The 19,670-nt window shown below is 40.2% G+C and overlaps 2 protein-coding genes across 2 annotated transcripts; one reads left to right on the plus strand and one right to left on the minus strand.

Annotated features, from left to right (window-relative positions):
• The first annotated feature begins 13,552 nt into the window (after nucleotides 1-13,552).
• LOC109464297 lies at nucleotides 13,553-13,897 on the plus strand. The gene has a single exon (XM_019761250.1). The coding sequence runs from the start codon at nucleotides 13,553-13,555 to the stop codon at nucleotides 13,895-13,897; it is 345 nt and encodes a 114-aa protein (XP_019616809.1).
• Nucleotides 13,898-13,927: 30 nt separating this feature from the next.
• On the minus strand, nucleotides 13,928-16,149 carry LOC109464316 (piggyBac transposable element-derived protein 4-like). The gene is made up of 2 exons (XM_019761269.1): nucleotides 15,575-16,149; nucleotides 13,928-15,046 (listed from the first exon to the last, which is right to left on the minus strand). The coding sequence occupies exons 1-2, from the start codon at nucleotides 16,082-16,084 to the stop codon at nucleotides 13,979-13,981; spliced, it is 1,578 nt and encodes a 525-aa protein (XP_019616828.1). The 5' UTR covers nucleotides 16,085-16,149; the 3' UTR covers nucleotides 13,928-13,978.
• Between the last annotated feature and the right edge of the window lie 3,521 nt (nucleotides 16,150-19,670).

Raw genomic sequence — 19,670 nt, forward strand, 5'->3', positions numbered from 1 at the left:
ACTATAGTATTACAAACACATATTAGAGTCACAAAAAGGGGTCCGTTTTGACCTCGTACGGTAAGATTTTTCGCCAAAAACCTATGGTTGTTTGAGTATTAAATTCCCTCCATGTTGTTTAATTCATTTATTCATTCAAAGATGCCATACCTTTTTGGATGAATGATGCCGGTTCAGTAACACCATTGGTGCTAACTTCATGTTCAATTCCGGTCTGTTCAACTCCGGTCTGCTCAAGCGGTAGAATCGTTGAGTGGGGGGACATAGTTGAGGATAGCATGGCAACAGCACGAAAAGGGGTGTAGGTAATGTATATAGCAGGGTGATTAGGGGTGTAGGTAGTGTCCACACCAGGTTTATGTGGTGTGTGGGGAGTGTTTACGTCAGGGTTATCAGAGACATCGGGAGTGTCGACAACAGGGTTGACAGAAGTGTAGGTAGTGTTCACAACAGGGTTGACAGGAGTGTAGGTAGTGTTCACAACAGGGTTGACAGAAGTGTAGGTAGTGTTCACAACAAGGTTGACAGGAGTGTAGATAGTGTTCACAACAGGGTTGACAGAAGTGTAGGTAGTGTTCACAACAGGGTTGACAGAAGTGTAGGTAGTGTTCACAACAGGGTTGAAAGAAGTATGGGTAGTGTTCACATCAAGGTTGACAGAAGTGTTGGGAGTGTTCACAGCCTGTGTCGGCTGCAGATTGAAGAGCGTTTAGCTATTAAGTGCATGATCAATCATTAAAAAAAAACTGGAAAAGATTGTAAACATTAACTATTTGAATCGAAAAACGTTTTTTTTAAATAATTTTTTTAAATTGCTTAATGGGGAAAAACAATTGCATTTTCGTTCATCAAAATTACCTAACAAATGCTTCACACTAGACATGCATGTTATGTATAACAAGTAACTAAATTAAAAGCAGGCTAGCTGAAATGCAATCTTACCTTTTGAACGTCATGAGCGATGTTGTTTAAGTATAATGCGATCCCGACAAATATCAGGGCCATGACCAACATGGCAGCTATGATGACAGCAATGCCAATCGCAGTACACTCTGGAAATACAAATGAAAGACCTTTATTGGACATTTTTGCCACACTTGGCTAAGTACAGGTTACAACAAAACAAGATAAAGGGATACAGTTAACAGATACAAGATAAATTAACTATCTCGCTTTTCAGTTATTGTAGAAATAAAGGAACAGATATGTTTTTCGATGGATGGTTGGTCTAGCTTCATTAGAAATATGTTTTTTCAACATTACTTAAGTGTATGGATTAGGGTAATAAGTTTGGTAACAACCTATACAGTTTATTTCTCTCTTTGCTATACATTTTACATTCTATTACAAAAAAGAGTTCGTCCTATGAAAATAACTACCACTTGAAAATTAACGAAGTAAAATGGAAAACTACGGACGATATAACACAGGCATGACCACCACTAGTTGTTAACGACAATAACCTACATTTAGGTGCTAAAAAATGATCTTACACCTCTATAAAAAGTTTTCTGTTTGATCAACCATTAGAAGTGTGTAAAATCGCGAAAACAAACACAAAATTCTTAAAAACGCATAGTAAAATGAATGGCATGAAACTAAATTTGAAGCCAAGAAAAGAAACTCACTGCATGGTGCTTGTTGTGGTAAGTTTGACATGTTCGTAGGATTCTGGCCCCCGGATTTGACAGGATGTGGCTCCACGTCGGCATCATCTTCTTCCGTCTTGTCAGCATCAGTTTTAGATGGGTTACATCCTGCTCCGTAAATCTGATTCGGGAGGAGGTCAATTGAATTGACCCTTGGTGTGACGTTGGGGACGGTAACCTGTTCAGCCATGTTTATTCGTCGTCCTGCATGAAGTTGGAGGACAAGCTGCATGTATGTTATGTCATTTCGGACTTACTAGTGCCCATGCGTATTTGCGGTGCAGGTTGCACTAAAATCATTTAGGTTTGTGGCTGTTTTTTGTCAGGTATACCTTAGAGCATGACGCATAACGACTGTACTTGCGCAATAGAAACTGTATAAAAACCTGGTCATTATTTAAAGGTTGATTTGCTGAAATTGGACACATGTTTCAAGTACCAGTAACCATGTTTTCCCATTTATAAATGATACATTTGATTAAAATTTTCTCCACTTAAGCTACATTGTTCAAAACAATAAAATAGTCATGCCACGAAAAAAATGTCACAAATTTTTGGTCGTTTGTTGCTTTATAACGGCGGTCAATTTCTCGGGTAAAGTTTCCAATTCTACGGAGGTGTATCAGGTTACAGGGTTCCACGCGCGGCTTCCGTGGAGCCAGTCTCAACGGTGAATTTTTTTCTTAAACAATAATAAACAGTTTCACGGGGACTCTCTGGTCCAAATGTGATAAAATCCGCACTGCATATACCTCAAATGTCTCAACTCGTCAAATATTTATTCTAGAACAATCGACGTCAATAACCAAACAACTGATTTAAACCGACCCCAAATCTCCCAGAAAATTCCATATTTTTGCATTTTAGAGAACAGTATAACAAAATTAAGATTTGAGTCGGACAGTTTTCTTTATTTCAAAGTTAAAGTGTTGCTAAGGTCGAAAAAATCGCCCAAAAATGCGCTTTTTCAACTTCCGAGACGGATAATTCCAGAACGCCGCCATCTTTAAAAAATCTGTCCGACACAGATCGAGATTTTTGTCTTGCCTACAATTTAAAACGTTTTTGAGGTAAATTGAATTTGTTTTTGTTGCGGTTTAAATACCATCTTTGCACGCATGTCAGACCGTGTGAGCAAGTGCAGGGGGTAACTTATATCCCCGTAAACAGCAATTACGATCTTCAAGGTCACACACGATGCCGGCAGTAGCTTCGTTACATGTTACATATCCACTATAAAACAGTGCATAGATATACTGTTCCGAACTCGGTTTCTATTTTTGAAAAGGTGAATTTTTTACTGTTAGGCGGTATCCGGCTTGAAGCCGCGGGTTTACTGTACATGACTATAAGAATATTGGTATAATAAGAAAAGTTGCAAGTTGCCTATCACGTAAAATATTTATCACTCTGTACTATACTTTGATTTATCCCTACTTAACATACTGTAATATAGTCTGGGCTAGTACGTACACTACTTCAATCCGTCCGCTGCATCAGCTGCATCAGCGCTTTGTTAGGATCGCGTCTAATGTTCCATTTTTTGCTAACTCTGCGGTTCTATTTTACAACTTGAAAATATTAACAGTGTATGACATAAATAAACTCCAAACAGCAATTTTTGTCCATAAAGTTTTACACAAAAGTTCACAATTACCGGTTCAATTTCAGGACATATTTCAATACAACTCAGATATCCACAGTTACAGTACTAGAAAGCAAAATGATTTAAGGCCAATCCTGACAAAATCAAATATGAAACAGTTCACGATAATGTTTAGAGGCCCCTTAATTTGGAACAGTTTAAGTCACTCACAGCAAAATTGTCAATCCCTTCCAACTTTCAAAAGACATTTAAAAACTGACCTGATAGAGAAGCCAACTACCACTTCCTGATTTGCTTTTGTTTTCCTTGTTTTCTTATGCTATGATATTTTCTTTGTGTCAATATTGGTTTCTTATGTTGTTCTTACTCATAATAACTTATGATTTGACTAATGGAAATTTATTTTTTATGTTCAATATGATATGTTCTTGATTGTCTTACTTTATTGTTTAGATATCTAATTCGCCGTGTTAACTTTATATTATCTTGTACCAATTTTGAGTTAATTTGTTTGCTTGTCCCTTAATACATTGCAAGTTAAATGTAAATGTAATAAATGTATGTAAATAAGAGATCGTAAAATTAATAGGATTTGGGAGAGTTCACTAGACAAACCTTCAGGTTTCTTGGGCTCTCCAGCATATATTTGCTTGTACATAATTACCTTCGCCAAGAAGGTTATGTTTTCAGTAGCGTTTGTCCGTCTGTTTGTCTGTTTGTCTGTGAACAGCATTACTCAAGAAGTTTAGTATGCATTGTTATGAAACTTGGTAGGTGGGTAGGTCTTGATGAGACCTAGAAATGATTAGATTTTGGGGCCCCAGGCGGCTTTTGTTGGTACTGCAGCAAAACTTCTGGTTTTGATATCTCGCGATCTGGACATGCTACGGTCACGAATTTTTGTTGTTGGATAGCTCTTGAGGTAGGGAAGAAGTGGCATGAGTTTGGGCCCCCTAGCAACTTGTTCTGGAACTGCAGGAGCATTTGTTGAAAAATTTTCGAAGGATGATGACTCAAGAACCGGTTGACGGATTGTCGTGATTTTTGGTATGTAGGTAGCTGAAGGGATGCTTGACATAATCAAATGACAATTATCCAAATCAAGAGCTAATTTGCATAATTAATGAGGAAATTCTATAAATCTGCTTTGGTCGATAATAGGACTATGAAACATTTGTGACATGTAATTGAGAATGAAAAAAAAAGATCTGAGGATATAGATTATGTAAATGAAGACATAATTTGCATAATTAATGGGAAATTTTTATAATTTCATAGTCGTAACTGCTGGGAATTTCATACTTGCCACATTTGGAAGTTAAGTGAAGGCGAACATCAATAAACATAAATTATTCAAATCATGAACTCATTTGCATAATTTATGTGGAAGTGCTATAATAGCCTTTTTGTAAGATAAGGCTATCATTGGGTGGAGAATATGATCAACTGATAATATAATCCATGCAAATGAGGCTCTTATTTGCGAAATCAATGATTAAAATTGTATAATTCGTCAACCGCAAGGGTTAACATCATTTGGCGAAGGTATGAGATCGTGGAACTCTTGTTTCTTTTAACACTGTTACTTTTTTATGTGCAAATTGACAATAAACAATAAACAAATAAAAATGACCGCGGGTGACCCCGGATAGAACGAACGTTCGGTTCGATTGACGTCATATCGAACATGGTTCGATTCGATTGACGTCATATCGATTGTGATTCGGTTCGATAAAAGGTTGGAATATTTGGGCCCAAATTTGACCATCGTGTTGAAAACCCAACCTAAAAGTAACTCCTTTGCACCAAAATTAGTCCATACCGAAAAGCGATGTTGCCGAGTGTTATATAATTCCTACGTGTAGCTTAACATCTAAATACTCATCAAACTTGTCCTTAAAACCGTTTCTCGAGACCTGCCAGTGAGCACTTTTTTCATCAGACGAATGAAGCTTCAAGTTACTGAATAGATATCTGACCACCATGTTACGTAAGGTGATACAATATCAATCGATTTTTATGTTGATGAAGCAGCCCACGAGTCATCTTCTGATACCAGACAATGCATATCAATACTAGGACTTGCAGTACATGCACCGGCTTTGTATCGGTTGGGGTTGTCACAGACATTCTTTTTTATGTGTAGCGGTTTATCACATATATACTAAAACGCTGTCTTTTTCTTCACTGACTTGAGATTATGTAGTCACAAACATACCAGTCATCCTTAGTGAGGAACTTATGGGGACGCCTTAAACACCCCAAGGAACATTGCCTTGTTAAATATTTATGGTAACGATTGTGTTTGAAGTGGTTTGATATAAGACCTACAATTCGGACCGTTGTTTTGTTTCGATCTCGACAGAGAAAACAAAACGTTCATACCAATCAATCCCTAATTAAGTAGAAATCATTATCCATTCTATGATGTCCATTTATGGACCTAAGGACGAGGAGCAGACTGTCTCATTTGCTTGTGGAGAAAGAGATTACACGATTTACTCAGTGCATTTTTTTGTTCTAAAACGTACGGTTTGTAAAACGTTTAAGAGGGATTTAGAATAGGTTAAGCAATCCCTGCGTTCCTACCAAAAAATGTTACATTCGTCATTTTCTGCTAGGAGTCAGCTGTGATAGAAGATGCATTTTGCCTAGTCATAGTGATTTGTTAAGTTATGTAGAGATATAGAGATTAAGACATACCGTAGGCTTCTGTCGGCGAGTTGTTTAAGGTTATAAGGTTAGTCTGACCTCAGTACCGCAGTTGACATTCTCTCCCAGTGTATCTTTTGGTGGCTACAGAACGGTATCAAATTGGCCGGGCAGTGCCCAAATTCCGTAACCCCGTTTGGCTGACTAAAACAAGATACCAGTACCAAAAGACAATAAAAGCGCATAAATACACGTCAGTAAACCGTCAAGGTTTAAACCCCTCCTAGGAGAATGCAACTGAGATCCGAGACTTCAATCCAGGAGATGATAGAGAGATTTTAATAAACATATATGTACAAACACCGATGTATCAAAACATTTTTATTTCCTAAAATATCGTCAAATTGCAATTGGCGAAAGATTTAAAAAAAAAATTGTGAAGGTCTTAAATATAATGTTTGTGTATTTGTGTCGTGTTAAAAATTAACTTAAATATTGCTATGGATGTAGAATTAAACATCTTGCCCCTCTTCTGAGAGGGGTTGAAGTGGACTTGCCCAACTGTTTTGTCTGTAGACGTGTGCGGAGGTGAAGGAGCTTGTAGACTATGCATGTATGATGAACTAGGTTCATTTTCACATTTTCATATTCTTCTTTTATGCCCTACGCAGACATCAAACGATTTATGGTCCCGTCAACCATACTTTAATGGTAACATATTTGTGTAAGAGAAAGCTCTCAATTCAACTCAAACGTCTAGACCCTGTGTTTTTGTCTATTTATTTCAAGCAATATGGTCCTTATCCCTTCTTGGACAATATATGTTTAGTATCTGATTATATAACTGCTCCTGTTGTGCAACAACCGGAGCTTCCTGACTAATTTGCATCATTATTGTCTTCACCTGTCTAACTTTTGTTTCCTTTTGGACAAAAATGCATATAAATCAATAGTTCGTTCTTAAAAATCTGCAATTCTGCTGCAGTCTATTAGTGCCATTGACGAAAGGTAGTGGATAGTACCTGGCACTTTTTTACCAGACGAGTGAAACATCAATTGCCAGACCACCACGTTACGTAAGGACACAAGATAAATTCTTAGTATTACCTCTATGCCCTTTTCACTATCATTTTCATTGGCCCTAATATATTTTGGACCATTCAGTTTTGAAAGCATTCTCAAATAGACGGGGATTGCATGGGAGTGGTTTCAGAATGAACAGTTTTTTTTTTATGGAAAGTTCGCTTAGAATTGAAATATTTACTTTACGAGCAAACGCTTACCCTTTGGACATTTCCTCATTTTCATAATCTTTAGGTTTGCTTATTGGTCTCTGCATTATATTTTCGCAGCTTATCAACTAATTGAGTTTGCTAGGTTGTCAAGAAAGTTCACTTTATCCTGAACGATTTATGGTTTAGGCCATACTGACACCCGCGCACATCATTTTTTCTATGTTAGGCCATGGGTGGAGCGTGTAGCAGTTCTAAGGCTTTTGAGAGTGACAATAAATTAGCGTCCAGCAGGAAAAGGGGAGTAGAAGGGGGCGACCGAAGACTTGAAGAAGGACATGCGAACGGGATCTTGCAGTGATTGGTCGCCAACGGGAGGCGGCGTAACGGACAACAACAAAAGGAAACTAGACAGCTTGGAGGATGATATTCTTCATTGACATGCTGCGATTATGATGATGATGATGACTCATCACTCGCCATTGCTTAATGTGATGAATTGATAGGCTATTGTGGATAATCACACATTGAACAATGCTTGTTATGAAATCTATATGGCCTTTGTATACTATATACCCAGTGGAAAAGGCAGTGGCGTATGTTATTCTCATGGACAGACAAAATTAATCAATTTCTATGTTGATGAAGCAGCCCGGGAGTCATCTTCTGATACCAGACAATGCATATCAATGCTAAGACTTGCAGCACACGCACCGGCTTTGTATCGGTTGGTGTTTTCACAGACATTTGTTTGAAAATTTTAGCTGTTTATTACATATATACTGAAACGCTGTCTTTTTTTTTTTTGACTGACTTGAGGTTATGTCAAACTAGTCTTTCTTAGTGAGGAACCTATAGGGACGCCATAAACACCCCAAGGAACATTACCTTGTTAAATGTTTATGGTAACAATTGTGTTTGAATTCTATTTCAGGTTCCTCTGTGGTTTAACATAAGATCTACAATTTGGACCGGTGTTTTGTTTCGATCACGAAAGAGAAAACAAAATGCACATAACAATCAATCCACAACTCAAGTAGAAATCATTATACATACTGAAATGACTTTTTATGGACCAAGGTGCGAGGAGAGGGCTGTCTCATTTGCTTGTGTAGAAATAGATCACACGATTTACTCAATACTTTTTTGGTTCTAAAATTATGGTTCGTAAAACGTTACGGATGGATTAAAGTTAAAGTATTAACGCTAGGCAACGCCAGCGTTTCTAGCACAAAAAAAAGTCCATCGTCATTTTCTGGTAGTAGTCAGCTGTGATATAAGATGATTTTGCCTAGTCATAGTGATTTGTTAAGTTATGTGGAGATATGAAGTTTAAGACATACCTTACTTACTTCTGTAGGCTTCTGTCGACGAGTTGTTTATGGGTCTAGGGTTGGACTGACCTCAGTAGCGCAGTTAAGATTATCTCCAAGCGGATCTTTTCGTGGCTACACAACGGTATCGAATTGGCCGGGCAGTGCCCAATCCACCGTACCTCCGTCTGGCTGAATAAAACAAGATACCAAAAAACTATGAAAGCGGCTTATCTCACGCCAACAAATCTTCAAGGTTTAAACCCCTCCTGGGAGAATGCAACTGAGACCTGAGACTTCAGTCCATGAGATGATATAGAGATTAAATAAATATACATGTAGAAACATTGATGTATTTAAACATTTTTATTTCCTAACTGAAATATCGTCAAACTGCAGTGGGTACAAGATTTAACAAAAGAAACTGTTGAAGGTGTTTAATATACGATATGTGTATTGGTGTCGTAATGAAAAGCAATTAAATACGCCTATGAATGTATAATGCCCAATGCTGTCCCTCTCATAGGAGGAATTGAAGTGGACTTGCCCAACTGTTTTGTCTGTAGACGTGTGCGGAGGTGTAGGAGCTGGTAGACTATGCATGTATGATGAACCAGGTTCATTTTCACATTTTCATATGCTCCTTTTATGCCGTACGCAGACAATATTTGGCCATGTCAGCCATATTCTAATGGTAACATTTTGGTGTCATAGAAAGCTCTCAATTGAACTCAAACGTTAAGACCATATGTCTATTTCTTTTTATCTTAAGCAATATGGCTACAATCCTTTATTGGACAATGTATGTTAGTGTCTGATTATATATCTGCTGCTCTTGTTTTGCAACACCTGGAGCTTTCTGACTAATTTACATCATCATTGTCTTGACTTGTCTCTTAGGCCGTGTCTAAACGGAATCACCCAAGGCGGTTTACATGTGGTTTACCCCGAAGCCGGTTTCAAGTGGCTCCATGTGAACGCTCCGAAATCACATTGACAGCGCCTCGAGCCCAAGCCACTTCTAGAGGTGGTTTCGAATCGGTTTCCCCGCATCGCGATTTGCGTCTGAACGCAATGTGATTTCAATGTGGTCGCCTGGTCATGGATTAGGGGGTGATATTTCTTTATTTATATGCAATACCAACTTTTACGTGGCAGAAACTTAAAGAGCAGTAATGGTCAAATAATGTTTCCGTTCTAGGGCGAGCTTCACCGCCTCTGGCGGGACCACGTCGGGATTCGTCTGAGATACGCTGGGAGGGGGGCATCAGCAAGCAGGTCGTTGACCTCTGTCATTAATAACACGCCGCCTTCGGTGTTATCATCAAACAGCAATAAATGTAGCTCAAGCGCATTATGTTCGGACACGGTTTCACAGGTGTGTGTGGCACGTGGACCAGATGTGAGGAATGTGAGTTACCCGAATCGCGGTTTGGGTGATTCCGTATAGACACGGCCTTAGTGCCATTGACGAAACGGCAAGAGTTTTACCTCCTGTGGGAATTTTATACGGAAGAAGATTAATTAGTTTAACGATAAAGGTGGATGGAGGCCTTAGTACATCAAGTACATATAGGGCTGTACAACACTGCCTCCTACTGATCATTGTGAAAACAGCAGCACATCTCGCACAACAGTTAGTGAATAGAAAACCGCAGGCAACACGTCACGCTACACTGAGCGGAGTGTTTACATGGCCTTGAAAACTCTACCCCATTTAGTATCACAATTCAAGCTTTACATTTATAGACTGTCGCACACAATACTTGTCTAATATTATATCTAAAGATATAATCACATTTACCAACGATTTCTTAAAAAATCAAGTATTTATATCTTAGTCTCCTAGGAGGAGCATACCCAAAACTCTCCTCTCGGCGAAACACTAAAGCTAACCAAGCAGAAGGATCGCGTGACCTGATAATGTTCCCTCAACCATTTTCCCCACAAGCGTCACACTGATAGGCCCTGACTAGTCAGCTTGGGGACAGAAAACGCCCCCTACATTGGAACTGCAACGAAGGCTTTATGTACGATGACTGGTTTATTACTTTTAAACGTTTTGCAGCCCGGAGGCTGAATAGCATGTTTTATTACAAACATTTACATTCGTTGCATTTTGTTTCCAATATAAAAACTGAAAAAAAATGGTTTAGCGATATAATTCAAACTTAATTCTAACCTCTACGCACACAATAAAATGCGCAACAGCTACAATATTTCAAGCTTGATAACAAATTTTACAGTTATGCATTATTCAATAGTTTTTCAATATATGTTATGCTGGAGTAAGGCAGTTACAATATGTGTATTTCAATAGTAAGTTGTCACATGATTGGCAAATATTCAATTAGGCCCGCAAGTTAATTGTTCGTCTTTATTTTAGTGTTACAAGAATACCAATACCGCACATTTTATAGTACGATCTGTTGTTCCACTGATAAGCTGTGATAAATATTGCTTTTTGATTTTATACTCGTTTCTATTAATCTAGAGAGATCATAGACGAAAAAAAATGTGATAGCTCGTACCTTTTTGTACTATACTTACTGTGCTATAACTCCCAAAATGATATCATCAATGAGACCAATTAGCAATAATATATCAGCCAAACTTCCAGGTGAAATGTATGTGTATGCTGTTTGACTCAGCACCAGGAAAATACTTTGACCAAGAAGCTTACACCCTTGTTAATCAACAACAGGTTACATTGTCGCGATGTGTACAGTGTAGTCAGCACGGAATCTTTCAATAGCTTAATATTAATTGGCTAATTAAATAAGTGCCCGTTGATAGTAAAGTTATACTATGGTATAGTGTATTTGATGTAGATTCTTAACCTCTACGCGCTGCGGTTTTCACACATTCCGCACGGAGTCGTGGCTGCCATGCTACTTACTCAGCGCTACAACCCGAAGTACATGTTATTTTTCGTACGTGATGGCTGGTTTACAATGCGGTCTGATAGCCCAAAGCCCATACAAGCGTGGTCTGCTGATTTACTACCGCCGTGCAAATCCTTGCAGTCTTGCACAAATGCACGAGGTAAAAAAGATTAAACGGTTGTGGACAAAACTCACCGCAGCGTATAAATCAACGCCGGCGGGAGGACTACACACCCGGTCCCGCCAAGTCTGGTCAAGCGCACGATGGGACAACTTGCAGGTAGATCTTGATCATCTCATTTATTAATTTTTACGGTATACACACTTACGGAAAGTAACATCTAGTCTTTTCATCAATGCCTGGTGTCAGAAGAAAAAATAAATGTATATGCTGCCTTTGCTGCTGTTTTCTTCCTAGGACCTTCCTTCACCCTAACCCTAACCCAAACCCTAACCATTACATGATCATTAACTTTTTACCCTAACGTCATCTGAAAAGTTCAAACACGTACAATTCCAAAACCAAAGACGATATTCCAAAACGGTTTGCTGTTCTGGAATACTTGTGTCATACCCTTTCGAACGATACCAAACTTTTGCTTTCTAGGACCTTCCTTCACCCTAACCCTAGCCCTAACCCTAACCCAAACCCTAACGATTACATGATCATTAACTTTTTACCATAGCGTCATCTGAAAAGTTCAAACACGTACAATTCCAAAACCAAAGACGATATTCCAAAACGGTTTGCTGTTTTGGAATACTTGTGTCATACGCTTTTGAATGATACCAAACTTTTGCTTTCTAGCCCTTGTCCTGCTGGCCATTCTGGCATATACACACTCCCTGTGCTGGGGTTTCCAGACCCTACTGAAATATTTGGTACTACTTTTATTTCACTTATTTTATGTTGCTTTCGTCAAAGTAAAACCCATTATGTTATACATCAACGAAAAGCTAAGAATCTGTACTTTTTATATATGACTTTCAAAAGTAGCCTAGTGTAAGTAGTAATGACTAATGGGGGCAATAATGCAATAAAAATCCTTTTTTTAGTGAAATCCATATGTTACAAAAGTTTAAACCACATAGGAAGTCCAAATTGCAGACTATATTATTCCTGAGATGTCCTGACATCATCAGACGTACACGAAAGACAAAAAACGGCATCCAGGTATCTCTACAGGTAAGTTTATTACTACAGAATATCCTGGGTGCTGAACTGCCTACCCAGCTGAAATGGCTATCTACTACAATAGAGTGTTCTCCTTCCTGTAGCCTTACAAAAGATCCTATACATATTTGTCATATATCATATGAAAGCTTACAGTTTGTACTTTCCACGAGAAGTATTATCAACTTGACAATGTTAATTACAAGGGTAATAAAAGGTATAAAAAGCAATAAAAACACATTTCTTGTACAATATTGGAATAAAGTCCACTTGGTACCCATGGAATCACTAGCACCTGGACCATACAACTTCTGAGGGATCCTGACAACACCAGGAGTATCTGCCAGACTAAAAAAAGTATCCAGGTATCTCTACAGGTAAGTTTATTACTACAGAATATTCTGGGTGCTGAACTGCCTACCCAGCTGAAATGGCTATCTACTACAATAGAGTGTTCTCCTTCCTGTAGCTTTAGATCCTATACACACTTGTCATATATCAAATGGAAGCTTACAGTTTGTACTTTCCACGAGAAGTATTATCAACTTGACAATGTTAATTACAAGGGTAATAAAAGGTATAAAAAGCAATAAAAACACAATTCTTGTACAATATTGGAAAAAATCCACTTGTAGCTTACTATTATCAGATGTACCTAGTCGATGTATCCCTTTTCCCTCTGCCATGCCTTGATGTAGTGATCACAGGTGTGGAAGATCTCCATGCATGGACTGAGGCACAGTGCAACATTACACTGCTTACAATGGAGAGCACTTTCGCGGCCATACTTGGACTTGCGTGGGAGGTTTCTGGACTCTACCCAATGCCTTTCAGCTGGGCCGCAGACATGGCACCGCTTCATCGCATGCTTCCCTCCCTTCGTTGGCGGCAGCCTCTCCAGGAAATGGCGACCAGTGAGGCGCTGGAGGATGGCACCATTTGCTCCACTGCTTCTCCTTTCACTCCTGGTGAAACCGGAGGTGGTTATCAGCGCCTTCACAATTGCCTTTCTGAAGGCCTTGTGACGCAGCACTGAACTAGATGTTGCATCTGGAGCATCGGCACCGCCTGGAGCTGGAGCATCGGCACCGCCTGGAGCTGGAGCATCGGCACCGCCTGGAGCTGGAGCATCGGTACCGCCTGGAGCTGGAGCATCTGCACCGCCTGGAGCTGGAGCATCCGCACTGCCTGGAGCTGGAGCATCCGCACTGCCTGGAGCTGGAGCATCCGCACTGCCTGGAGCTGGAGCATCCGCACTGCCTGGAGCTGGAGCATCCGCACTGCCTGGAGCTGGACCATCGGCACCGCCTGGAGCTGGACCATCGGCACCGCCGGGGGCTGGACCATCGGCACCGCCTGGAACATTCCTACGACCTGGAGCATTAGCTTTCATATACTCCTTGTACAGGATGTAAGCATTCAGAATTGCCAGGCTGAAGATGTGGAAAAAAGCCTTTTTCCACCACTTCAGGGTCTCCTGAAGCTCAGATACGAAACCATCTGGTCGGATCGGTCGACGGCACCCATGAACTTATTGTAATAGTGGATGCATTCTGGCTTCATCACCCGCTCTCCCTGATGGTTCCGCTTCCGGGTGTCGACCATTTTAGCGCTATGCGCCGTTGACAGCATCTTGACGTCCCTCCTATCCTTGTATTTTACTGCAAGGAGGGACCCGTTTGCCATGCAGAACTTTTGGCGCGCTGTTGTCAGGTTGGCATCTTTGAAGGTAGATGGTAGTCCCTTCCTATTCCTCATTGTGCCACATGCATTTGTGTTGTTGTCTGCAAGGTCAAGGAAAAGCTGAGGTGATGTATAGTAGTTGTCTACATATAGTGTTCGTCCTGTCTGTGTGTACGGTTCCATCAGCCGTGACACGATGTCATGTGTCAGGCCTTTGGCTGACGGTTCCTTCCCCTTGCCACCATACATCTCGAACCCACAACAGTAGCCATTACTGGAATCGCACAGCTCATAGGCTTTAAGCCCATATTTGTCCGGCTTGTCTGGGTTATATGTGCGGAAATGCACATTCCCTCGGAATGGCACCATGCCTTCATCAATGCACACTTCCCTTCCCGGTGACCATGTTGTTGAAAACTGTTGGACAATTGTTTTGTAGACATCTCCCAGTTTGTGAAATGGGTCATAGTCGGGGTGTCCGCGTGGTTGGTAGCTGTCGTTGTCGTTGAGGTGCAGGAACTTGAAGATGAGGAGGAATTTGTCGCGAGACATGACTGTCCGGAAGAACGGGGTGTCCAATACTTCATCAGTACTCCAATAGTCCTGGAGGTCTTGTTGGTGGATCATTCCCATTGCAATTGTGAGTGCAATAAATGCCTTGATGTCAGCCTCAGAGACTCCACCATCGGGCCAGGCTCTCATCCGAGAGTAGGGGGGAAGCTGGTCTTTCGGTTTCTTAGCGAAGAAGTCCTCTGCGTATTTATTAGTCTGCTCCGAGATGTTTTTGTACAGAGAGTCAGGAACCATAAGATTTAGAAAGTCCAAAGGCTCTGGCTCATCGGGAAGTGTGACCTAAAAATGGTACAAAATAAAATCTGGTTCAGACAATTTTATAGATCACATACCTGGGTGCATTGTTGAAGCATTACAATATCAGTAGGGCAATGTTGAACAGTAATAAAGATGAAGGGAAACTAAAATTTGATACAAACTGTCATAATTTTTACTTCTATAAAGTATATCATAAAAAATCTACAAGCAGAAAATCAATAAAGATTTGGCAATTATTTTACACTACACAATTTCAGTGTGGCAATGTTGAACAGTGATAAAGATGAAGGGAAAATAAAATTTGATACAAACTGCCATAATGTTTACTTCTATAAAGTATATCATAAAAAATCTACAAGTAGAAAATCAAAGTAGATTTAGAAACTATTTTACACTGAATGTATACCTCTGTAAATTATATCATAAAAAATCTACAAGTAGAAACTCAAAGTAGATTTAGAAATTATTTTATATTACAGAATAAAAATACAGAATAAAAAAATCCCCATGCATGTACAAATAAGGGCCAAGAAAAAATGGTTAAATCACCTGGTCGGTGAATCCCCTCTCTGCAGTATAATCATGTGGGGCCTGGGGCAAGGAGTCGCCGTCAACTTGCTCCCAGTTTTCATCGTCAAGACGCGGATCAATTCCAGCTGTTCCGCTAGCACCGCCGGGGGTTGCGCGTCCCTGTGCACCGCGTCGGCTGCCACGTCTCCCCCTCGCTGCACCCGCGCCTCTTCCACGCCCGCGGCCTCTTCCACGACCTCCTCGGCCTCTGCCCCGAGCACGACCACGGCCACGGCCACGGCCACGGCCCCTGCCATCGTCTCTTTCAGGCTGGACCTGCGGCTCTTCCTGGTCCGGGGCCTCTTCCTCGGTCTCCTGTACAGGAGATTGGCCACGTTGTCGTCTGCTAGCACGGACTTGTTGACGTTCACCGTCTTCACTCTCTTCGTCGCTGCTTTCTGACGAAGTTTCGTCCGAAGTGGGGTATTCTTGGCCGGAATCTTCCGTAAATATCTCTTCGATTGCCTCTTCAGTCGTAAACCATTCCATTTTAGCATTTACACGACGAATTTACCGCCTAAACCCACTGTAAACATCCATAACAAAAGAAACTGCAGACGACGTCGCCATTTTGGAATAAATTAGCGCGCAAAGGCTCATGGGATGACGTAGTAGTGATAACGTAAGGTCATGTTGACCCTTGACCCCTCGGCACTCGGCACGGGTGAAGTTACTTCCGCATTCGCGCGATACGCGGGAGTGTGACGCGTCTATGTATGAGATACCAGAAAACCGAGATATCTCGGGGTCCGCATACAGGAAACACATGGGAAAACCGAGATATCTCGGCGGCCGCAGGACTAGGGCTAGGATCTTCCTTCACCCTAACCCTAACCCAAACCCTAACCATTACTTGATCATTAACTTTTTACCCTAGAGTCATCTGAAAAGTTCAAACACGTACAATTCCAAAACCAAATACGTTATTCAAAAACGGTTTGCTGTTTTGGAATACTTGTGTCATACGATTTTGAATGATACCAAACTTTTGCTTTCTAGGATCTTCCTTCACCCTAACCCTAACCCTAACCCTTACCATCATTACATGATCATTGACTTTTTACCCCAAGCGTCATCTGAAAAGTCCAAACACGTACAATTCCAAAACCAAAGACGATATTTCAAAACGGTTTGCTGTTCTGGAATACTTGTGTCATACCCTTTTGAATAGTACCAAACTTGTGCTTTCTAGGACCTTCCTTCACCCTAACCCTAACCCCTAACCCTAACCCTTACCATCATTACAAGATCATTGACTTTTTACCCCCAGCGTCATCTAAAAAGTTCAAACACGTACAATTCCAAAACCAAAGACGATATTTCAAAACGGTTTGCTGTTCTGGAATACTTGTGTCATACCCTTTCCAACGATACCAAACTTTTGGTTTTTTAGGACCTTCCTTCACCCTAATGCTAACCCTAACCCTTACCATCATTACTTGATCATTGACTTTTTACCCCAAGCGTCATCTGAAAAGTTCAAACACGTACAATTCCAAAACCAAAGACGATATTCCAAAACGGTTTGCTGTTCTGGAATACTTGTGTCATACCCGTTCCAACGATACCAAACTTTTGCTTTCTAGGATCTTCCTTCACCATAACCCTAACCCAAACCCTAACCATTACATGATCATTAACTTTTTACCCTAGCGTCATCTGAAAAGTTCAAACACGTACAATTCCAAAACCAAAGACAATATTCCAAAACGGTTTGCTGTTCTGGAATACTTGTGTCATACTCTTTCCAACGATACCAAACTTTTGGTTTTTTAGGACCTTCCTTCACCCTAACCCTATCCCTAACCCTTACCATCATTACATGATCATTGACTTTTTACCCCAAGCGTCATCTGAAAAGTTCAAACACGTAAAATTCCAAAACCAAAGACGATATTCCAAAACGGTTTGCTGTTCTGGAATACTTGTGTCATACCCTTACCAACGATACCAAACTTTTGCTTTCTAGGATCTTCCTTCACCCTAACCCTAACCCAAACCCTAATTATTACATGATCATCAATTTTTTTCCCTAGCGTCATCTAAAAAGTTCAAACACGTACAATTCCAAAACCAAAGACGATATTCCAAAACGGTTTGCTGTTCTGGAATACTTGTGTCATACTTTTTCCAACGATACCAAACTTTTGCTTTCTAGGACCTTCCTTTACCCTAACCCTAACACTAACGCTAACCCTAACCCTAACCCTAACCCTAACCCAAACCCTAACCATTACATGATCATTGACTTTTTACCATAGCGTCAACTGAAAAGTTCAAACACGTACAATTCCAAAACCAAAGACGATATTCCAAAACGGTTTGCTGTTCTGGAATACTTGTGTCATACCCTTTAGAAAGATAACAAACTTTTGCTTTCTAGGATCTTCCTTCACCCTAACCCTAACCCTAACCATTACATGATCATTAACTTTTTACCCTAGCGTCATCTGAGAAGTTCAAACACGTACAATTGCAAAACCAAAGACGATAGTCCAAAACGGTTTGCTGTTCAGGAATACTTGTGTCATACCCTTTTGAACGATACCAAACTTTTGCTTTCTAGGACCTTCCTTCACCCTAACCCTAACCCAAACCCTAACCATTACATGATCATTAACTTTTTACCATAGCGTCATCTGAAAAGTTCAAACACGTACAATTCCAAAACCAAAGACGATATTCCAAAACGGTTTGCTGTTCTGGAATACTTGTGTCATACCCTTTCCAACGATACAAAACTCTTGCTTTCTAGGACCTTCCTTCACCCTAACCCTAACCCTAACCGTAACCCAAACCCTCACCATTACAAGCTCATTAACTTTTTACCATAGGGGCATCTGAAAAGTTCAAATACGTACAATTCCAAAACCAAAGACGATATTACGAAACGGTTTGCTGTTCTGGAATACTTGTGTCATACCCTATCGAACGATACCAAACTTTTGCTTTCTAGGACCTTCCTTCACCCTAACCCTAACCCTAACCCTAACCTAAACCCAAACCATTACATGATCATTACCTTTTTACCTTAGCGTCATCTGAAAAGTTTAATCACGTACAATTCCAAAACCAAAGACGATATTCCAAAACGGTTTGCTGTTCTGTAATACGAGTATCATACCCTTTTGAATGATACCAAACTTTTGCTTTCTACGATCTTCCTTCACCCTAACCCTAACCCTAACCCTTACCATCATTACATGATCATTGACTTTTTACCCCCAGCGTCATCTGAAAAGTTCAAACACGCACAATTCCAAAACCAAAGACGATATTCCAAAACGGTTTGCTGTTCTGGAATACTTGTGTCATACTTTTTCCAACGATACCAAACTTTTGCTTTCTAGGACCTTTCTTTACCCTAACCCTAACCCTAACGCTAACCCTAACCCTAACCCTAACCCTAACCCAAACCCTAACCATTACATGATCATTAACTTTTTACCATAGCGTCAACTGAAAAGTTCAAACACGTACAATTCCAAAACCAAAGACGATATTCCAAAACGGTTTGCTGTTCTGGAATACTTGTGTCATACCCTTTTGAATGATACCAAACTTTTGCTTTCTACGATTTTCCTTCACGCTAACCCTAACCCAAACCCTATCCATTTCAAGATCATTAACTTTTTACCATAGCGTCAACTAAAAAGTTCAAACACGTACAATTCCAAAACCAAAGACGATATTCCATAACGGTTTGCTGTTCAGGAATACTTGTGTCATACCCTTTTGAATGATACCAAACTTTTGCTTTCTAGGACCTTCCTTCACCCTAACCCTAACCCTAACCCTAACCCTAACCCTAACCCTAACCCTAACCCTGACCATTACATGATCATTAACTTTTTACCCTAGCGTCATCTGAAAAGTTCAAACACGTACAATTCCAAAACCAAAGACGATATTCCATAACGAATTGCTGTTCAGGAATACTTGTGTCATACCCTTTTGAATGATACCAAACTTATGCTTTTAGGATCTTCCTTCACCCTAACCCTAACCCAAACTCTAACCATTACAAGATCATTATTCTTTTACCATAGCGTCAACTGAAAAGTTCAAACACGTA

This window comes from Branchiostoma belcheri, unplaced genomic scaffold (assembly GCF_001625305.1).
Source record: "Branchiostoma belcheri isolate BF01 breed outbred unplaced genomic scaffold, Haploidv18h27 scaffold136, whole genome shotgun sequence".
Lineage (NCBI taxonomy): Eukaryota > Metazoa > Chordata > Leptocardii > Amphioxiformes > Branchiostomatidae > Branchiostoma > Branchiostoma belcheri.

What these genes read in the sequence shown, in the direction of transcription:
- LOC109464297 (XM_019761250.1), top strand. Translation starts at nt 13,553, where the DNA reads ATGTTGCATCTGGAGCATCGGCACCGCCTGGAGCTGGAGCATCGGCAC.
- LOC109464316 (XM_019761269.1), bottom strand. Translation starts at nt 16,084, where the DNA reads ATGGAATGGTTTACGACTGAAGAGGCAATCGAAGAGATATTTACGGAA. An exon ending in AGAGGGGATTCACCGACCAG is followed by an intron (nt 15,047 to 15,574) that starts GTGATTTAACCA and finishes TACCATTTTTAG; the next exon opens with GTCACACTTCCCGATGAGCC.